At 39.4% G+C, this 21,256-nt stretch overlaps 1 protein-coding gene across 2 annotated transcripts in view; it reads left to right on the top strand.

Moving 5' to 3' along the window:
- Positions 1-21,256, top strand: part of sdk2.S (sidekick cell adhesion molecule 2 S homeolog) — a 410,822-nt gene that overhangs the window by 371,859 nt on the left and 17,707 nt on the right. For both annotated transcript variants that reach the window (XM_018238320.2, XM_041578178.1), the window contains 20 exons: positions 967-1,162; positions 2,238-2,336; positions 3,386-3,577; positions 4,224-4,345; positions 5,028-5,137; positions 5,546-5,696; positions 6,322-6,559; positions 6,674-6,789; positions 7,100-7,289; positions 8,322-8,420; positions 8,555-8,749; positions 8,869-9,070; positions 10,381-10,484; positions 11,072-11,142; positions 11,370-11,505; positions 15,294-15,350; positions 15,734-15,835; positions 15,971-16,086; positions 17,536-17,722; positions 19,648-19,785. In XM_018238320.2, coding sequence (XP_018093809.1) covers positions 967-1,162; positions 2,238-2,336; positions 3,386-3,577; positions 4,224-4,345; positions 5,028-5,137; positions 5,546-5,696; positions 6,322-6,559; positions 6,674-6,789; positions 7,100-7,289; positions 8,322-8,420; positions 8,555-8,749; positions 8,869-9,070; positions 10,381-10,484; positions 11,072-11,142; positions 11,370-11,505; positions 15,294-15,350; positions 15,734-15,835; positions 15,971-16,086; positions 17,536-17,722; positions 19,648-19,785 — 2,821 coding nt within the window. The remainder of the gene's footprint in view (positions 1-966; positions 1,163-2,237; positions 2,337-3,385; positions 3,578-4,223; positions 4,346-5,027; positions 5,138-5,545; positions 5,697-6,321; positions 6,560-6,673; positions 6,790-7,099; positions 7,290-8,321; positions 8,421-8,554; positions 8,750-8,868; positions 9,071-10,380; positions 10,485-11,071; positions 11,143-11,369; positions 11,506-15,293; positions 15,351-15,733; positions 15,836-15,970; positions 16,087-17,535; positions 17,723-19,647; positions 19,786-21,256) is intronic.

Here is a 21,256-nt window from a genome sequence, read left to right as displayed (position 1 = left end):
TCTAACTGACAGGTTGAGAAGGGACAGTCAGGTTGTCAAAACAGTCAGGCCTTAGGAACTTCAAGTAACAATCACTTACAAAAGCAGACCTTTAAAAAAGATCAACATGACATATAGGTAAGTTTTAATATACATTCATATTTTGAAGAGTGGTTTTTCAGTGTTAGTTTCACTTTAAAGGAATGATAATATACTGTTTCCCTGCACTGGTAAAACTTGTGTGTTTTCTGTAGAAACACTACTATAGTTTATATAAACAAGCTGCTGTAGAGCCATGCTGGCAGCCATTCAAGCACAGTAGATAACAGATCATTTCTGAAGAATCATGTTGTTTTGTACAGACCTTATATGGTATCTATTGTGTATCCTGTTCCTTTTTCAGTTTGGAATGGCTTCCCCCATGGCTATACAGCAGCTTGTTTATATAAACTATAGTATAATTTCTGAACACACCAGTTGTACCAGTGGAACTGTACATTATAGTTTGATTTTTCTGAAACACTTTTATTTTTTGGTGTTACTGTTCTTTTAAGTACATGTTCAAATTGGTGATACAGAAAATATTACAAAAGCAAATATCAGAATATGGGTCACAATACTTTCATCTGTAACATTTCATTTGGGAATATAAACATTTGAGTTACATTGAAACTACATTGATTTGCCTTGGTGGTGCAATTGCTTGGCAGTCTTTGCAAATGACTGTTATTCTGATAATTAAATATGTGTGCAGGATAGGCATTTACAATTATTTCTAGCTTCAAGAGAAAAGAGCAAAGCAATGTAAGTTACACCTAAAATAAGGACTTTATTATATTGCATAACGATGGCCAGTTGTACACAAAAAAAGAGTATGTATTAGGTAGTGTCCTGGTACATTCAGGGCAGTATGTAAATGTGTATTTGCAGTTAACATGGTTAATCCCATGCAGTGTCAAACTTTCTAACCCCACTCTTTTCTCGCAGCTGATGGTGTGGGAGCCGGATCAGGAAGATGATATCATTATGGTCACAGTGCGACCTAAGTTCCAAGAAAACACCCATGTTGGCGTTATTTCTGGCTTAAAGAAGTTTACCAGCTACTTCACATCTATCTTATGTTTCACTAGCCCAGGGGATGGTCCACGGAGCACACCTCAGCTACTCTGGACCAATGAGGATGGTATGATAACAAGAGTTCCCCCTTGGGGGCTGGGCAGGTGGAAGATTCAAACAGTCAAATTCTTCTGCCCAGTCAGTCCCCAGTTAACATGCAATTAGTGGGTGACATGTCGCCCCTGTATCTTTGCTGTCCTAGGCCCGGGCCTTTATTTCCTGCCCACAAATCCATGCCTGATTGAGAAGTATAAACTAAAGCAAAAAAGGAGAAGTTGTGCTCACCATTAAATTTTAAACAATTAAGCGAGGGTGCAATGAGGCAGTGACCACAAAATACATATAGACAAATACAAGAAGTCATCTGCACTCAACCCATCATCAGTATAGACATTGGTTAGGATGAATACTATACTGAGGACTTGTTATGGGTGAATCTAACACGTTTCGCTTCGCCATAAATTTGCAAAATGGCCAAAATGCATTGAAGTCTATGGGTATCAATTATGTATTTAATTATTTTGTGGCGCATGTGGTGTGTCAAATTTTTTTTGTTGCGTATCATTTTTTTACCCATTGTAATCTATGGGCATCATTTTTGCAGTGAAACTTGACGAAAAATTTCACTCATCACTACTAAGGACAATGCATAGGCAAAAGCACTAAGGCTATATCAGCTGCTACTGTGACCATTTAGGCCAAGGGCAGACAGAGCGTTAGCTCCTCTTCCCTCAGCCTGCATAGTTTTTCAGGCTGGGAAAAGAGGATCTGCTTTGTTCTTTTTTCATTTGAACCACTTCATCTGAAGTCACAAGGAGCGGAGTTTGGTCCAAGTATGTGAAAGCAGGCATTTTCAGCCCGACTTTCACTCCATGTGACTGCACACCAGCAGATCTCATTCAAATCAGTAGAGAAGGGGCATAGAGGAGATCCACTTCTCTTAGCCTGAAAAAATACACAGGCTGAGAGCAGCGGAGCCAACGCTCTAGTAAATTAAGAATTCAGGTTGACTTGGTTCAATGCAAATACATAACCTTGGTTTACCAGATTAAAGAGAGTCACCCACTATGCATGGAGTTAAATAAAGACATTATCAGATAATGTGTTATGGCAAATGTTTGCTTACTACTCTCTGTTTCCAGTTCCTGGACCTGTGGGACATCTCAGCTTTGATGACATTCTAGACACTTCTCTCAGGGTGACCTGGCAGGAGCCTGATGAAAAGAATGGTCTACTTTCAGGTACAGTAGGCCAACTGCTTAATTTATGCCAATAATCCTGTGTCACAAACATATTGATTTTAAGCACCATTTCCAGAAAACTTTGCAGAAGTATTTACAAAGATGAGCAAAAACTATGGAACCATACAGTGTTTAATATCATAGTGGATGTATTTTGTACTCAAAGCATTCCAACTTCACCAGACAACAGATTCCATGGCTTTTGATAGGGTTGATGGAATGGATCTTAGCAATTGCTAAAGACATCCCTCACCTAATCAGCCAGACATGAAGAATGTGAGAATGAAATGCTTATGACAGAAGAAATGTATATGAAAGTCTGTAAAGTTAAAGGGAGATGCTAGTATTAAAGGGACAACATGTGGTGTTCCCTGGGCAGTGGACACAGCCTAGTTTTTGAGTTGTTTAGCAAAAAGAGGGTACTAATGTGATGGGAAGTGCCAGGGAATGTGCAGGGCAGTGAGGATCATCTTACCTATCTCTATGAAAGTGCTTTCAATTGATTTCCACTGAACACCGACACATTTATAAACATTGGGGAAATTTGCACCTGGGCAGTAAGCCATAGCAACCAATCAGTGATTAGCTTTTTTCAGCCAGCTGTAGGTAGAACAATGGAAGCTAGCATCTTATTGATTGCTATGGGTTACTACCAATTAGGCCAATGTTTATAAAAGACCCCTGACTGGGAGGCATCAGAGCATATTGCAAAGTAACCAATAATTGCTCTTTTTGTTATGGGCATTATATATTTTTATGGTATTTGGCTCCAAAATATTCTGTGGAGTATAGTCATTGAATCCCCCACTGGATGTGCTAGAGTATTTTATGTTTGACATAACATAATAAAAGATACAAAGTTTGCTAGTTTTAATATTCAATAATAAGCATTCATGAGACTGTCTAGACTTGTTGCTAGATGTGAACCGGTCTTTGCAAATGTTAATACATCTTGCAGCCCTTAATCAAAAGATCCTTGAACCATGCATTTCAGACTTTAACACCTCTGAGAAAATTCAACTGATCCAAGACTATTTTGTATGTTTCAGGGTACAAGATCTCATGGGAGGAGTTTAACCAAACCAACACTAGGGTCACCCATTACCTGCCCAATGTCACTCTGGAGTATCGAGTGACAGGCCTCACCTCACTTACCACCTATACCATTCAGGTGGCAGGGATGACATCTAAAGGCCAGGGTGCTGTGTCGTCTTCCACTATCTCTTCAGGAGTCCCACCAGGTCAGTGATGCAGCAGCCATAACAGTACATAGTTAAAGGAGAACTGAAGATTGACTAAAGAAGTAGGCTAGAAATGTTGTACATAATGTTTTGGGCTTCTGTACCAACCCAAGGCAACCACAGCTGCCCTCCAAAGATTCCCCAGTATCTCCCCATCTTCTTTTCTACTGATTTACTGCACATGCTATGTGCTGCTGTCAGTTAATGAGCAATTAATACAGATAATTACTACATGGCAGCACAGGAATCAGTGATACTATCATCAGAATGTAATGATCAACCTGGTAGCATCAGCTTAAATTACAGGCCAGCCTAATTTTCTGCTTGATAATTTGAGACGGACCCTAAGCTTAGCTTCTCAACAGCTGCTCAGAGCCCACTGAGCATGTGAGTGTTGCAGACACTTTCCAAGATGGTGGCCCCCTGTGACAAGTTTTAAATCCAGGATCATTGCTGCTATTGAGAAGCTGAACCTTTAGGCTGATGCAATAAGTTCATGATATACAATATGGCATTTCTAGCCATATTCATTTTTAAGGTTTGGTTCTCTTTTAATGAATATTTCATACATGCAATTTACCTGTGTTCTGTGTTTTGGCCCACAAAAGTTTAAACATCTGGTTTCTCTCTACCTGTATCACTTCAGAGCTGCCTGGTGCTCCATCTTATCTGGGCATCAGTAACATTGGATCCCGTTCAGTTACACTTCAGTTCCGACCAGGATATGATGGAAAAACCTCGATCTCCAAGTGGTTGGTGGAAGCTCAGGTGGGACAGACAGGAAAATGCCCAGCATATACTTCATTATCTACCTATACAATCACAGCAAATATCTCCATTATTATCCCAGCCTTGTATGACTTGGTATTTAGAGTAAAGCAAAGTATCCATTTATTAAAAACCTCTTTTATAGCTGTTACAGTCAGGAACACATTGGACATTTCATTGAGAATTAAAGTCTTTATATAAGGGGGAATAAAGCAATAGCGACATTAAAATATATTGTGTAAAATTGGAAACGTTTTCTTTTGAATTGGTGGATTTTCATGTGCAAACTAGTTGGGTAGTCAGCTTCCTAATTTTAAAGGATGGCCTGCTAGCCAGTAGAATCACTCCTGCAGACTTTGAGCTTGCCATTGAGCAAGAAGATGATATTTCTGTGATTAGTGCACTCTTAGATCGGAAATAGGCATTAAAATATTCTGAATGGACAGCATATGTATGGTAGTTCTGTAAAATCTTTTTGGAAAATATTCTTTCCCTTTAAAAGTGTAATTTGTCCATAAATTTTGTACTACTCAGCTCAAGTGTGTTAAATGTTGAGTGATACCCAGACTAAGCATTATAAAAAAAATTCCTTAGAACTTAAATTTACTGGAATTATGTTTTTGATATTGCTTTTCACTCATACTCACCATTTTGTTAACGCCATTGTGTATTTCTATATTAGGTTGGCAGTCCCAGTGAGTCAGACGACTGGGTACTTATTTATGAGCTGGCAAATGAACCTAATGCTAGATCTCTAAACGTGCCTGAATTGAGACCTTATAATTACTACAGGTAAGAGTATAGACATATATCTGGCTTATATATCAGCCCATACTCTGGCATCAGTCTTTATCCTTGCCTGCACCCTGTACCACTGCATTTGCCTGGATGCCTGCACCCGGGCCAACACAGTGGTTCCAGGGGCAGGCAAGGAAGAAGGCTGATGTACGCATAGGGGCTGATTCTTGGTCTACTTTTTTCCACAAGCAGAGATCAGCCCAAAAGATTAATGCCACAAGGGCTGATTCTCAGTCTGTCAACAGCCTTCTTACTTGCCTGCACCCGGAACCATATTGTTGGCCTGGGTGCTGGCACACACAGTGGATTTCGGTGCAGAAACTCTAGACTTTAGCTATTAAATTGTAGGTTGCCAATCTAGTTTCCTTGCTCACTTAGGATTGTAATTCTTGCTCTTTTCAGCTTCCGTATGCGACAGGTAAATATTGTGGGCTCTAGCCCCCCAAGTCTACCTTCTCGGAGGATCCAGACTCTACAGTCTTCACCCTCTATGTTCCCAGCTAATGTGACACTGCGTACTGCCAGTCAGACCAGCCTATGGGTGCGCTGGGTGGTGAGTATCAAGACATGGGACCACACTTGTTAAGTGAGCCGGAATAATATTTATTTGCATTGAAAATGAGCCCTGTGCTTTGTACTTACCTGAAAAATCAGTGTCTGCCAAACAATAAGATATGCGGCTCAGTGGTACATACTGTGCAAATAGTATTGTTGCTGTTTTTTATGCAGAGGTTTACTGTCTGATCAGTTTTATTAGTTACTATGCATGCTGGAAACACCTGTTCTGTTCTCACTGCAGAATAGCTTGAGACATCGTCTCTCTCAGCACTTGCACTGACAAGTGCTGATTTTTTAATGTCGGGTTAGCATCTTGCTAAAAGGCCGTTCACAGCAAAGTTGTTAGTAGTGTACATGGCCCTGGCTCTCATTTACTTATATAGGTGCAAATTTAAGGAATAATAACTCATAACTAACATTAGAAATTAGTTTTAATCATTCTAAATGCATTTAGCAGGTCAAGGCTAATTAGTTATTATTGCAAAAGAGTCTTTAGTGGCTTAAAATGCTGTTATGCCGGAAGATCGTGTGATTCTAACAAATTAGTCCCTCTGTGCAACCTCTCCCAGTACAATGTGAACCATTAACTATTTTTCATTACATATTTTCTTCCCCCATAGCCACTTCCAGAAATGGAGTACAATGGGAACCCAGATTCTGTAGGATACAAAATCCGATACACCAGGCAGGACAAAAAAAGTAAACCACTCATCCATGCCATTTATGATCGCATTGAGAGAGAGTACACTATTGAGGACCTAGAGGAATGGACAGAGTATGCAGTGCAGATTCAGGCCTTCAATGCTATTGGTGCTGGACCCTGGAGCCCTGTGGCTACTGCAAGGACCAGAGAATCAGGTAGCTAAAAATGGATGTCTAAGCACCTCAGTATGGTGTTACCATCAGTCTCTAAATATGCTGCATTCCAGACTAACATACTATACTCTTTTCCCCCTATCACCTAAATTTTAGTGCCTTCTTCTGGTCCTACCAATGTCTCTGCATTGGCCACAACATCAAGCAGCATTCTTGTGCGCTGGAGTGAGATTCCAGAGCCAGAACGGAATGGCCTTATTTTGGGTTATAAGGTAAGAAGCTTAATCCAAACAAAAGCCAGGTCTAGATCTGATTCATAAATAGTTCAGTGAGATACTGGTTCTCAAAATCCATTTGGAAACAATTCCAGTCTGGATAATAAATTTAAAAAAAAGAATCAATTCTGGCTACTTACATATAAATAAATGACTAGAGGAACTTCCACTGCACTCTGATCATCATATTGGTCCAATGTTGTGCAACAACTGCTTCTTATTATGTAGCTCATTTCTTTGCATCTAAAGTCTGAGCAGTGACACCTATGTTTCTGAATGTGATCTACTTTCTGTTTTTTTCTTTCAGGTTCTGTACAAGGAAAAGGACTCTGACACTTCCACACATTTCTGGCTTGTAGAAGGCAACTCTTCCCGCAGTGTCCAGCTCTCCGGCCTTGGCAAATATGTTCTCTATGAGATTCAGGTTCTGGCATTCACAAGAATAGGAGATGGAGCTGCCAGCACACCGGCTATTCTGGAGAGAACGCTGGATGATGGTGAGAGTACTACCATAGGAAGATGGATGACTTTAAAAAGCATGTAACAGAGAAGATACATACACAAAATAACTATGGGGTTGATTGTTTGTAATACAGAATATTCTTTTTCAGAAACAATATTTTCTTTGTCCAATAGAGGACTCCATCTCAGTGTTCTAACTTTCTGAAAGCATCATTAAATAACAATATTTAAAGCCTTGAAACATAAGTGGACCATGCATTAATGCAATGCTATACAGTTCTGAATGGCGCAGATTATAGGTTCCAGCTCAGCGTCAGCATGTTTTTTACCTTCTATGATGGGTTTCAATACTTATTGCCTGTCTGTGCCTCAAGTAAATTACAATGCTTTTATGCCACTGTGTTGACTATGTTATGACTATAAGCAGAGTCACTTTAGCATAAAAAAATGAGAGGAAGTGCAAAATATAAACTAAACACTAAGATAGATGCAAGTAAGCTTATCTATACAAAATTGTTTCCAAGAAATATAGAAAATAACATTCAATCTTCTCTGAAATAGGGACAGTGTTTATTGACTAGTTCTCCAATATGCAAGGGGGCAGTAACAACCAACTCATTATCATGATGAGCCTGAGGAATTGGACATATTAGAATGGATGACTAGTACTACTCCTCTAGCATATTGTTGGAGTCGACATATTTGAGTGGATGACTAGTACTACCCCCCCCCAGCATATTGTTGAACTATGTCAAGAAAGGTGTTTCTTCTTGTAGATTAGATGCTTCTTTGATACACTTTACTCTTGAACTTTTTGGTACACATTTTGGCCAGATAAGCTAACGTTTACTGATACACTGTAAATGCAGTATCTCATTGTATCTGAGTAAATTTAAATTGATTTACGATTTGCTTTTAGATTTACTTTAAGGTGGCAATACCTCCAAGAAACATTGAACTTAAAGGTTTTATTTTCCAGAGTGTATTAGACAATACAGCTCTGATGCCAGAGTGTAACTAATGTCCATATTTGCCTGACTCACATCCACTGATATTTTGTTTTTTAGTGCCAGGTCCACCAGTGGGCATTCTCTTTCCAGAAGTAAGAACCACCTCTGTGCGCTTAATTTGGCAGCCACCTGCTGCCCCCAATGGAATCATTTTGGGTAAGCACTATTTGGTTTACCCATTTTGCCCTTACTAAAATTAGTGCAAAGTGAAATGACACCTAATGTACACGTTGTCCCATTTTATAACCCAATGCTGTATGGTATGACCATTGCCTTGTGTTTTCCTACAGCATATCAGATCACTCACCGTCTTAATGCAACAAATGCAAACACTGCTACTGTAGAAGTGCTTAATCCAAGTGTGCGCCAGTACACGGCCACTGGTCTGAGACCTGAATCCATCTACCTCTTCAGGATCACGGCCCAGACGCGCAAAGGCTGGGGGGAAGCAGCTGAAGCCCTGGTAGTGACTACAGAAAAGAGAGGTCTGTTCATCTGCATTCATGATGTTCAGTTGTAAAGTGAATGGTTTGCAATAATGTACAATTATTTCGATGCAGTGTAACATGTTATCCAATTTCAATGTGTCTTGTCGTTGCTACAGACCGCCCTCAGCCGCCCAGTAAGCCTACAGTACTACAGGAAGATGTCAAGGCCCGCACTGTCCTTTTGTCTTGGGATCCAGGAAGTGATGGTCTTTCCCCTGTACGATATTACACCATCCAGACCCAGGAACTGCCCAAAGGAAAGTGGATGGTGCACTCGGCCACCATTAGCCACAATGCCACATCTGCTATTGTCGACCGGTAGGTTTTTGCTTTGAATTTTTTTCTCACCATTCCACTTAAAGCAGGATATGGCCTATATTTTTTTTTAGAGCAGGGCTTTCTAACTAGGAACCCTGATGCTTCATGTGGCTTGTACCCAAACAGTACAAGGGATATATTGATGTTTGACATCATCTTTTATATTGGATACAGGTAGACTCCCCAAAGTAGATATAAGGTCAAAGAGCTCATGCCCTGAACCTTCACCAAAGAAAGTGAGCATAGACAGGAAAATAAGGCACCAAAAATGATGTACCGATCTGCATCCCAGAAAACAAAACCATTATTAAATAAATGTAAACCTTCAAAATAAATTAATGTAAAAATTATTAGAGTGCTACTCTAAGAACTTTTGCAAATTACATGTATTTTGCAGGAATCCAAATGTATACTGCTAATAGGACGATTTTGGTAATGGCGGCTTTAATTGATGGTCAGTTTTTTACTGTGATTCAGTCTGCAGAATAATAAAACGCTTCTTTTTATGCCGACTGCATAGTGGACAGAAAACTGACCAGCAGGTGGCACTGCTGTTATGTTCATTATTTTAGGAGTATACAATTTTTCTTTATATCTTGGAATCTTAAAAAAAAAACTAATGAAAATGGCAAAAGTGCTTACATTTAAATTTAATTTAAAGTTTGCCTCTAAAATATATGTTTTACCATGTCCCTATTTGTTGATCAAGTTAGATGCTACTAGAGGCCTAGCAAGGAATTATGCATGCAAGGTTCAGAGGTGATTCCTTGGCCATCAGATAAACTGAACAGTGTCCTTAAAGGGGTGGTTCACCTTTACGTTTCAATTGGTCTTCACTATTTTTTATAGTTTTTTCATTATTTGCCATCTCATTCTGACTCTTTTCAGCTTCCAAATAGGGGTCACTAACCCCATTTAAAAAACAAATGCTCGATAAGACTACAAATGTATTGTTATTGCTACTTCTCATCTTTCTATTCAGGCCCTCTCCTATTTATATTCAGTCCTTACTCAAATCAATGCATAGTTGCTAGGGTAATTTTCTATGCTGAAATCCAGCTGTTTAAAAGTTCTTCTCTTTCTGCATCATTTCAAATCCTGGCAGGGAAGGATGGACTAAACACTGATGTTACAAATTGTAACAACTTCTCCACAGCTTACAGGAACTACATAACCCACAATGCATTGCACTGTGATGTTCCTTTCCCTAAAGAAATCATGTGTGCATGGAATTGTGGGGTTTGCAGGATGCAGGCTGAGGACAGATGGCTGCTGAAAAAGTTGAGTGTTATTCTCTTATTCTCTTTCAGCTTAAAGCCATTTACCTCTTACAAGTTCAGAGTGAAAGCAACCAATGACATTGGTGACAGTGAATACAGTGACGAATCAGAAGCCCTGACTACGCTGCAGGCAGGTGAGTGAATTCAACATCCCTTTATCTATCCATAACATTCATAGAAATTCAATATCATTATAATGCAATACCTGATAAATCCCAAGTTGTTTATGTCTTGCCAGTAGTGTGAATTCAGCTTTCATTGTCTAAGGCAGTGATCCCCAACCAGTAGCTTGTGAACCACATGTTGCTCCCCAACCCCTTGGATGTTGCTCCCAGTGGCCTCAAAGCAGGTGCTTATTTTTGAATTCCTGGCTTGGAGGCAAGTTTTGGTTGCATATTTGCATAATAACCAGATGTACTGCTAAACAGAGACTTCTGTAGGCTGCCAATCCACATAGGGGCTACCAAAAGACAATCACAGCCCTTATTTGGCAGTGTACCCCCAGGAACTTTGAATGTTGCTCACGGGTGAAAAAGGTTGGGGACCCCTGGTCTAAGGGCAGTGTCCTTTAGGGTGATTTCTGGCACCAGTTCTAATATTAACAGCATGGATTTGGGATTGGGATATATTATGTTCAACACAGCATCGTTTAGCTATTGTATATTGAGCTATATTATGATTAACACAAAGATGTAACTGATTTAATACTTTGGTTTTTCAGCCCCAGATGAAGCTCCCACAATGCTCTCCGTAACACCTCACACTACTACCTCTGTGTTGATTCGCTGGCAGGTAAACAGCCCCTTCATGTAAATAGAGTTACAGAACAATGTAGGTCTCTCAGCAGAAAGTAGCAGCTACAGAGCCACACATCTTACATTGCCATTGGGAACACACTATATTATTTCTGCACGTAAAATTTAGATGTGCAAAACATTTGCATTGTGTAAGGGAATTTTTATTTTCAAACTGCATATTTAGACTTTAGTATTAAATATATTATCATTCCCTTTGCTTAGGCTCCAGCTGAAGACAAGATTAACGGAATCCTCCTAGGGTTCTGTATCCGCTTCCGTGAACTCGCCTATGATGGACTAAGGAGTTTCACTATGCAAAGCATCAATAACCCCAGTGCAAAGTGGGCAGAGCTAACTGGTGAGTGACAGTCAATACTCTTTAAAAGCCAAAACATAGGTTCCACCCCCTCTGGTGCACCTTGGGTAGGTCAATTAATATTCCTGTACATTAAGCTAGCCATATACTGGCAAATATAAGCTGTAACACTGCTTTTTCAGTAGCTTAAACTGATGACCTCTCCAAGAGGTATCTGGCTGAAAATCTGCCAGACATCTATCACACGACATACACATTGGCCCATTGATTTGGTCAACTCGCAAAGTGTCTGCTTAGGCCCCTATTATAATGCGATTGCTGGTCAACGCAGGGAAAGATCTGCAATTTTAGTAACACATATGCAGAGCTTTAGGTATCAAATTAAACGATGTAAGCTGTTATGGTCAGGGACTGTACAAAATGTGATTTTGGATAATAACAGTTGGGTTTTCGTAACTGAAGTAAATACTGCTTTGTGGATACCTGGAGAATTAACTTGAACACTAACTAGATCCCTTGGGACCTCCCTTCTTTTGTGTTGCTTAATTCTTAGCACTGAAACTTGAAAGTAATTGTATTTATGTTCATTATATGTCAATTTATTGCTTTAATGTACAATGCTGTGTATATGCCTGGCACTGTATAAATATACCTGCTATACACTTAATCATGGGTATTAAGTAGAACAAGTTTGAGTATGTGATTGTCACAGCAGTTGTTATCTGCATTTATCAACTCTTATATCCATTTGTAATACACCCAGAGAATGATCAAAAATAGCAGGTCAAACACAATTTAGCAAACTAATCAGATTTAGATTGTGTTGTTTATTTAAATTGAGTTGATGCCCTGATTGTCTCAGAGCGACCAAAAGTATTTCTGCTAAATGAGTGACCAGACCAAGACATGAGGAGACACTTGTTGCCTTTGTATATAGATCCCAGTTCAGACAGAAACTTGAGCGCTGAGATGATCATCAAGATCAATAAATTGAGTTTTTTCAATAGAACTGAGCAAAGAAGCAGCAGGAGAAGCTTTCAGCACTAGTAAATTAAGCTTTTGCCTTTGTGGTCCCCCCACCTGGACAGAACAGCAGAAGGTGCTGATGTTATGAAATAAAAAAGAAAATATATTGTAAACTGATAAATGTGCTCAGAAGAGCAATTTTACAGTACATTATACAGGTGGATAAATATAATCTGTAATTAAAAAAAAATACATTTGGGTAAAAATAATTTGCACAGGATCTAGTAACCCATAACAAATAGGTAAATAAGTAGGTTTACTGTTTGATAGGAAGCATCTGGTTGTTGTGTGTTATTGAAGTACATTTTGCATGTTTATGTACATTCTGTACTTTTTTGCCATCCTTACTGTAGCATAAACCTGATGTTGGTTTTTGCACAGGCACTGCTTGTCTAGACGGTATTAGACTAAAGGTGGCCATACAAGGACAGATTTTGTTGTGTAAAATGATCGATGTTAGGATGATCTGGGAAAAAAAAAGTCTACCAATTGTTACATTGATGGGGTGCAAAATATTATATCATTCTGATTAAATCAATTAATCATATATGACAAAGATACATATTGTTTACCATTGAGGGACAAATTGTTCTTTTAAATGATTATTACGTTTATAGGATCACTTAGAGAGCACCAACTAAATCTGCCCTGTATGCCAGCTTAAATGGATACTGTAGTGGGAAAACATTTTCTTTTTCCAAATAATAGTGCTTAATAGTGCTGCTCCAGCAGGATTCTGCACTCAAATCTGTTTTTTAAAAGAGCAAACAGATTTTTTTATATTTAATTTTGAAATTTGGCATGGGGCTAGACATATTGTCAGTTTCCCATGATCCCTCAGGTTATGTGACTTGTGCTCTGATAAACTTCAGTCACTGTTTAGGGCAAAGACACACGTTTAGGGCAGAGACACACGCTCAGATTCGGGGAGATTAGTCGTCCAGCGACAAATCTTCTATTTTTCGGGCAACTAATTTCCCCGAACTGCCTTCACGTCAGTTAGAATGTAAATCGCTGGCCGGAGCAATTCGTTTTCCGAAGTCGCCCAAAGTTGCCTCACGCGAAAACTTCGGGGCAACTTCGGAAAACGAAGTGCTCAGAGTGCCAACCCGCCGACGATTTATATTCTATCCGGGTGGAAGACAGTTTGGGGACATTAGTCGCCCGAAGAAGAGGCGAGTAGTAGCAGGGCGACCTAATCTGGGCGTGTCTCTGCCCTAAACAGTGACTGAAGTTTATTAGAGCACAAGTCACAAGACCTGAGGGATCATGAGAAACTGACAATATGTCTAGCCCCATGCCAAATTTCAAAATTAAATATAAAAAACAGATTTGAGTGCAGAATCCTGCTGAAGCAGCACTATTAAAGAGATCCTGTCATCGGAAAACATGTTTTTTTCAAAACACATCAGTTAATAGTGCTGATCCAGCAGAATTCTGCACTGAAATCCATTTCTCAAAAGAGCAAACAGATTTTTTTATATTCAATTTTGAAATCTGACACGGGGCTAGACATATTGTCAATTTCCCAGCTGCCCCCAGTCATGTGACTTGTGCCTGCACTTTAGGAGAGAGATGCTTTCTGGCAGGCTGCTGTTTTTCCTTCTCAATGTAACTGAATGTGTCTCAGTGGGACATGGATTCATTTAGAATTTTTTTTTTCCCATGACAGTATCCCTTTAACTTATTATTTCCCCCCAGCAGCCTAACAGAACAATAGGCAGATAGCTATCTGACACCTGAGCTGAAGGATTTGTCTGCATTGCTTTTTCCTGCATGGGTGCCATTCTCATGGAAGCATGGCCTAGGTTTTGGTAAATACAACAGGAAGGGGAGAAACAATAGCTGCATCAAAGCAGTTCCATCATGAAGTGCTGGCTCCTTCTCAAAGCTGGGAATCAGGCTCAATGCACTGAGATGTTTGCCTCCACACCATTATTACATGTAAAATTAAAATACATTTGTTGGTTCATGAATACAATTTTAAATGGTAGAGTGAATTATTTGCAATGTAAACAGTATAATTTAGAAATATAAAGTAAACCATAAAATCATGACAGAATCACTTTATGAAATGACCTAGCAAAAGCTTTTCACGCCTCCAAAATCTCCTATACGTGTGAATTGTGTGTGAATTGTGTGTTTTCAGCTCTGCTAATTAATCACTTGCTTCCCGTGTACAGTGTATTCATGTGTTGCAGTAACGCTTTTAGCAGATCACAACAATTTATATGACCTCTTTGTTACTCTGTTTACAGTTCTAATTTGTTTTCTAGACAGTTCTGAGGCAAATTCACATTTTCATTATCACTTTATCAGCTAATTTATACTGAGGTTTTAGGCCATTTTTCTAACCAACTGTAGCTAAGATTGTGTCTGGGGACAGGCTCACGGCCTTAAGGATAGATTGATTGCCTTGTGCGGATGACAGCTGAATTCCCTTGTCAGGGCCCTATCTGCAAAGATATATATTACAACTAAATTGCAGGAAAATAATCTTAAAAAGGACATATAACTACTGAAAACTGCACGGTACAAATTTCTGATTGAGCTTGTTGATTAGGCAGGAGCACAATAATAATAATAATTTGAATTGATAAAATAGGTCAGTGCTGCTAGCAATGGTAGATAAGTGGTGCTAGGCAGTTAGTTGCAGGGGTAAGGCTTGCACTTTTTGTTTGTCTGTATGTGATGTATACTAACAAACTCTTACTGCTCTTGTCCTCCCTCTATTTTCTTCTACTCTGTCATCACTTCTCCCATCTCCTCCATCCATTCCATCACCTTTTTCCACAACTTTATAGCTTCCTACATGATGCGGAACCTGAGCGAACCAACCCTCACCCAATACGAGCTGGACAGTAAGTGCTGCACCATACAGTGTGGGATAAATATATGTGTTTTGCTAGGTGTAAGCACATTTTCCCCAAGCAGTAAGTAGATTGGGTCTTAATATTGCCATGAGATCAGTAGGGTGCAACAAGAGGGGACTGGTTATTACTGTAAGTTTTCTAGGAAGGTCATGGCAACTTCAGCTGGGAATTGTTTCCTGGCAAGCTCAAAAGCAAATTGCATTGATATTTTTTCAGTGATAGGTGACAGTACATCATAACTCGTGTCTTACGTGCTGGTTTTCCTATTGACTTTGCTGAGGATTTAAGATCCTTCAACTTTTCTCCTCTCAATTTGTAGTGTAAAAGCATTGCCTCAATTTTTAATGTAAAAATGATGTCTCTTGCCTTAGATCTGAACAAACACAAGCGATATGAGATTCGGGTGAGCATGTACAATGCTGCGGGAGAGGGGCCTTCCAGTGTTCCTCAGGAAGTGTTTGTGGGAGAAGCAGGTGAGTTGCCGCTTTAATAAGATACAACACATCTGTGTGGTTAATAGCAGTACCCTACACCTCATACATTATTACTTACTCCAACCTAAAGTTGTCATAGCTTGACCCTATTCTTCTCTTCTTTTCCCTATTCAGTGCCCACAGCTCCACCCCAAAATGTTGTCATAGCAAGCGCCACAGCAGTGCAGCTGGATGTTACCTGGGAGCCCCCACCTCTTGAAGCTCAGAATGGAGACATCCAGGGGTACAAGGTAGTACTGTCGATAATATACTGTTGCAACATAACATTCATATGCCACAGAGATGCACAGTAAAGGAGACGCTATGTAGGATAGTTGTAAAATATAGGCATATTATAAGTCACCAAGGTCACTTTTAACATCCTCATATTTTCAACAGGGGATACATTATTTATTATAATACACAAGTTTCAGTGAATGTGACACAATGTGACAGAAATGACATCACTAAGCACTGATTATAACTGATGACATCACTAATCACTGTTTTAAAGGACATCATTAACACAATATTCATGTCTTCTGTGTATCAAATATTATTTGTCAGTACTTATCCAGTACTTTGGCATCAAATTGCTGTGGTCCTGCTTACTCACAGAAACATCCATTCAGTCTGGAAAAATAAGAGTGTTTTTGAAACATAACAGTGTTTCAAACTGATTTGAATCTTCTCAAAGGCAATTATAGGCTAGTGCTCCATGAGAGGCCAAAGTCAGCAGAACTAACCCCATTTGTGCAGCTTTCTACTGTAACCCAATTCAGTGCAACCTTTTACATTAAGGATAAAGCTGCAAGCAATGGATCTGGCCAGGCTATACCCCCAAATGGATTGTGTCATCTGGCAAAAATACGATAAATAGTGTTCTCTGTGGCACCTGCTGATAATTTGTCTTTGTAATGTAAATTCATATTAGTCACATGTAAACAACTGCCAGAGAATGGTGGGAAAATGAAAAGGTTTTATACCTAAAAAGAATGATGTGCAAATTAACATGAAAAATAAAAGTGAAATACTATATTAAATGGAGAGCAATAATATTCCTGCTATCCCTACTAATGAACAGAAGAGGGAGCTGAAAGAATATAGAATAACTATAGTCTTCACTATAGTGTTAGGCCCCCCAGCCAAGGCCAAATCTTGCTATAATCAGTCAGTGCTGCAATGCTTGTGTATATTTCCCTACGTTACAAAAGGGATGTTGTTTTATAGTAGATTTTATGGTACATTACACATTGTTGACTGTGGGACGGAAATACACAATGGAAACAGTGAATAATGAAATCCATTCATATAAGGAATGTCTAACCTCAAACTTTCACTTGCTCCATTATTAACAGCCAGGCCTATTCTATGTTATTCAAAATAGCAATATGGTTATCTATTTAAAGGCCTATAAGTGCAATTACAAGTCTTTGCTCCTGGCTAAAGGGATTGTGCAAAGTTACTCCCTGCTGAAAAATATTTAATTGGTTAACTTGAAAAGGTGATTAATGTTTTACAGTCACGCAACAGCTGGAGTGTAAACATCTCACCTAATGATAGATTACTTTGCTTGTAGATCCTTATATTTAGGGGATAATTAATCTACTTGTGTGACTTTTACTGTATCCCATTCAACTTTATAATCCTTTGTTACCTCTCTCTTTATTTCCTCTCTACCTTCTCTGTCTCCCCTGCAGATTTTTTACTGGGAAGTTCTGCGTAAGAATGAGACAGAGAAGGTTCGGACGCTGTTCCTACCAGAGACTGGAGTCAAACTGAAGAACCTGACTGGCTACACCACATATATGATTAGTGTTGCTGCTTTTAATGCTGCAGGAGATGGACCCAGGGGACAGCCAATTCGTAGCCAGACACTGCAAGCTGGTGAGATGCTATGACAGAACTTCCAGCTGGAGGAACTGTATGGGTTTTATTTGTAAGCAGAAGGAAGTTAATGCATTGGGCTATATTTCATTGAATTGTTCTCCTAAACCCAGAATCAATCATTTGTTCACCTTCCAACGCTTTTTTTTTTCAGTTCCTTTTTCCAAGTTCCAATGGAACTTTTTTCATTACTCTGTATTTTCTTTTTGTGACCATTTTTCTTAATATTGAAGTTTACAGTTTGATTTTTTTTTCACTTTCGTATGTCTTTCTAAAGCAGCTCTGTGAGCAGGTGGGGGTCACAACTGTGTTCTGTTCTAAATGATACATTAATTAATACATTTTTCATCTTTGGCCCTGCTGAGCTCAGTTTCATTAAAGACAGCTATTAGAATTGCTACAAAAGTTGCTCATATTCCACAGATGCAGCTAAAAAAATGTATCAACTAATGTTGCAAATTGTACAACTTCGCAATTTGCACCAGAATTACTGAGCTGCCAGACTGAACACCAGTCATTAAACTTAAACTTTGGAAAAAACACTAAAAAATAAAAATGGAAAGGAATTGGAAAAAAAGTCTTTATTTCTGGAGAACAATCTGAAAACAACTGAACTGAAAAAAAGTGTTTGGGAGGTAGACAATCCATTTAAAGGAATATATACCCTATACATGATAAGAAGGATACACTTTTTTACTATAAACAAGCTTTAAAAATATGAACTAAAATGTAACTGCATGTTTTTGTATACCAGAGGGAGATGTCATCATCTGTAGACTCCACTGAAATAGTATCCCAAGTGGCCAGCTGGTTCAGCGATTGAATGGATTTACCATTTACAAATTGGCAACACCGCACCCTCCCCATGAATATCACATTTCTTATCCTTTAATATAAAATATTATATATAACTTTAACTACGGTCTTTGTCCTTTTAAAATGTATAATTGGCCACTGTAATATCCACATAGGGTTACATTCCCATCGATTTTTCTTACGAGCAGCAAGTGCCAGTGTAGGTGATGCTCCTATCACCTAGCTGCTCTGCCAGTGCCACATGACATTAGTCTTACTGCCTCAAGTCACTGCTGTGTAATCACAGTGCAGCCAGTTTCCATGAGCTGTGACACCTTTTACACCCAAACTACTTTCTGGATCTTAGAGCTCCTGTGTCCATGTTGGCCCTTGAGCAATTCCAGGATTGTTGTAGACTCTGTGGACATTGTTGTAGACTCTGTGGACATTTAATAATATATTTAGGTGCTGCTGGTGGTGAGACATAGTGACAACATTTTTAGTTAGACTGGTCTGGTAACATTCCAGAAGGGCTAAATAAGGGTTAAATAAGTGTGTATTAGTAGATTCTGCAGAATGCATTGAAGTCTATGGGCAAAAGTTTGTTTTTGATGTGCAACAAATTGCGCAACTAACTTTTGAAGTGCAACAAATTTTTTCACCCATTAGAGTCTATGGATCGTGGTGAAACATTTAGCTCATCACTATGATTCATCAGCGGTGTATGTTTGAGGGGTAGGGAAAGCATGTAAGCATTCCCCATCCCACCCCCAACAACATTAAGACATGCAAGTTAGGAGTGCTGATGGGTGCAGCTTAGTCCTTACCAGGGCTGCTTTCACAAGGAAACTTTGGGCAACTTCGGAAAACGAAGCGCTCCGAGTGCCACCCCGCCGGCGATTTAGATTTTAGCCGGCGGGGAGGCAGTTCAGGGAGATTAGTCGCCCAAAGCAGAGGCGATTTGTCGTCTGGCGACTAATCTTCCCGAATCTTCTCGTCTGTCTCTGGCGTTAGTGCCATAAGTCCTAAAATGAGTCTTAAAATGTTGGACAAAAGGTTGGTCTCCAGTAATGCAAATTGGTTGAACCTCTGTTTCTATAATGGATTAATCATATTGTTTTTTCTCCTAGCACCCAGTGCTCCGGCATCTATCAGATTTAGTGAATTAACCACCACTTCTGTCAATGTATCCTGGGATGCACCTGTTTACCCCAATGGTATCCTGGAGGGATACAGGCTGGTTTATGAGCCGTGCACACCTGTAGATGGTAAGAACAATGTAAATGTTTTAGGGCCCTTACACATGGATGTTTGTTCCTCCGCCCCCCCCCAAGCGTAGTGCTTACATGCGCCCTGATAAGTACAGCCCCATCAGGATACATGTGCTGCATTTGTTCCTGTGGTCCACAGCGGTAAGGGTCCTTACCCTGTCATTGTCTTGGAAAGGGGCAGTTCCAAGCAGCCCGGGTTTAATATAGTGAATGAGGTGTTCCATACATAAATGTATGTAATTTTATTCAAAGTATTAATTAAAGACTAAACAAGGGTTTTAAGTCTGCATGTGTATATTTGGGTTTTGTGTCATACAGTCTCTCATCTGTTACTCCATTATAATTATTTATACTGTAGTAATGGAAAGAAATTGGGAGTAAGGGCGTTTCCTTATACGCATATATTGCATTTAAACACGTTTTTATAAAGCAGCTAGTCTTTTTTTTTCAGTTCCAAACGCAACCCTCTATTGTATTGATAGCTGAATGTTTGTCAAGCGTAACAAAATGCAGCAGGCTGCATCTAAATAAACACATTCTAAGTAAAACGCATCTGATCGTTTATGAGTACAGCCTGGCAGAATATGATATAAAGCTGCGTTTTAACATGCATCAAACTCATACAAATGCAGGAAAAAACGCCTGTGTGCAAGAGCCCTAAGAAACATTTGCTGATGGATAATGCACGTAGTGTTTCAATATTTAGTATGTATTGGGCAACAGAAAACAACAGAAGCTGACATGCGGTATGGGGCAACCAGCACCAAGAAATTAAAGAATACAGAGGCAATTAGCAACCTGGAAGGAAAGTGTTTAAAGTTAAAGGGCAAGTCAACCCCAAAATGAAAATGTGCCTAATATAAAAATACATAATTCTAAGAAAAATTCTGTGCAAATTTTTAAGTGCTTTTATAGTTGAAAAGTAGCATTTGCTACTCCTGCTTGTTACCTTTTAAACAATGTTGCAAAAGTCTTGATTTTTGTACATATACAAATATGTTTTTGTATATATGTATGTTGTATATGTAAAAATACAAATAAAATAGAAAATACATGATGAATGTATATTGCATAGTTATTTAGTTACATAGAACAATTTGGCATCCCCTTTAAAGGAGAAAGAAAGTTGTTTCACACTTGGGGTGCCAAATGTTAGGCACCCCCAAGTGAATGTATTCACTTACCTGAAACCCTGGGCCGGTGCTCCTATCAGCAGAAAATTTCACTGGCCCGGGGTTTTTCCACGAGCACCACGGAGCGATCCTCTTCCGGTTTCTTCCTTCTTCAGATTTCCCAGGGCAGACGCATGCTCAGTAGAATGAAATAGCCGGCTTTTAAGTTAACATTCGGCTTTTCACTCTAATGCGCAGCCGCGAGAAGAAAGAAGAAGCCAGAAGAGGATTGCTCTGTGGTGCTTGCTGGAATAACCCTGGGCCGGTGCAGTTTTCTGCTGATAGGAGCACGGACC

The sequence above is a fragment of the Xenopus laevis genome, chromosome 9_10S, assembly GCF_017654675.1.
Source record: "Xenopus laevis strain J_2021 chromosome 9_10S, Xenopus_laevis_v10.1, whole genome shotgun sequence".
In the NCBI taxonomy this organism is placed as follows: domain Eukaryota; kingdom Metazoa; phylum Chordata; class Amphibia; order Anura; family Pipidae; genus Xenopus; species Xenopus laevis.
This window is presented reverse-complemented; position numbering and strand designations above follow the sequence as displayed.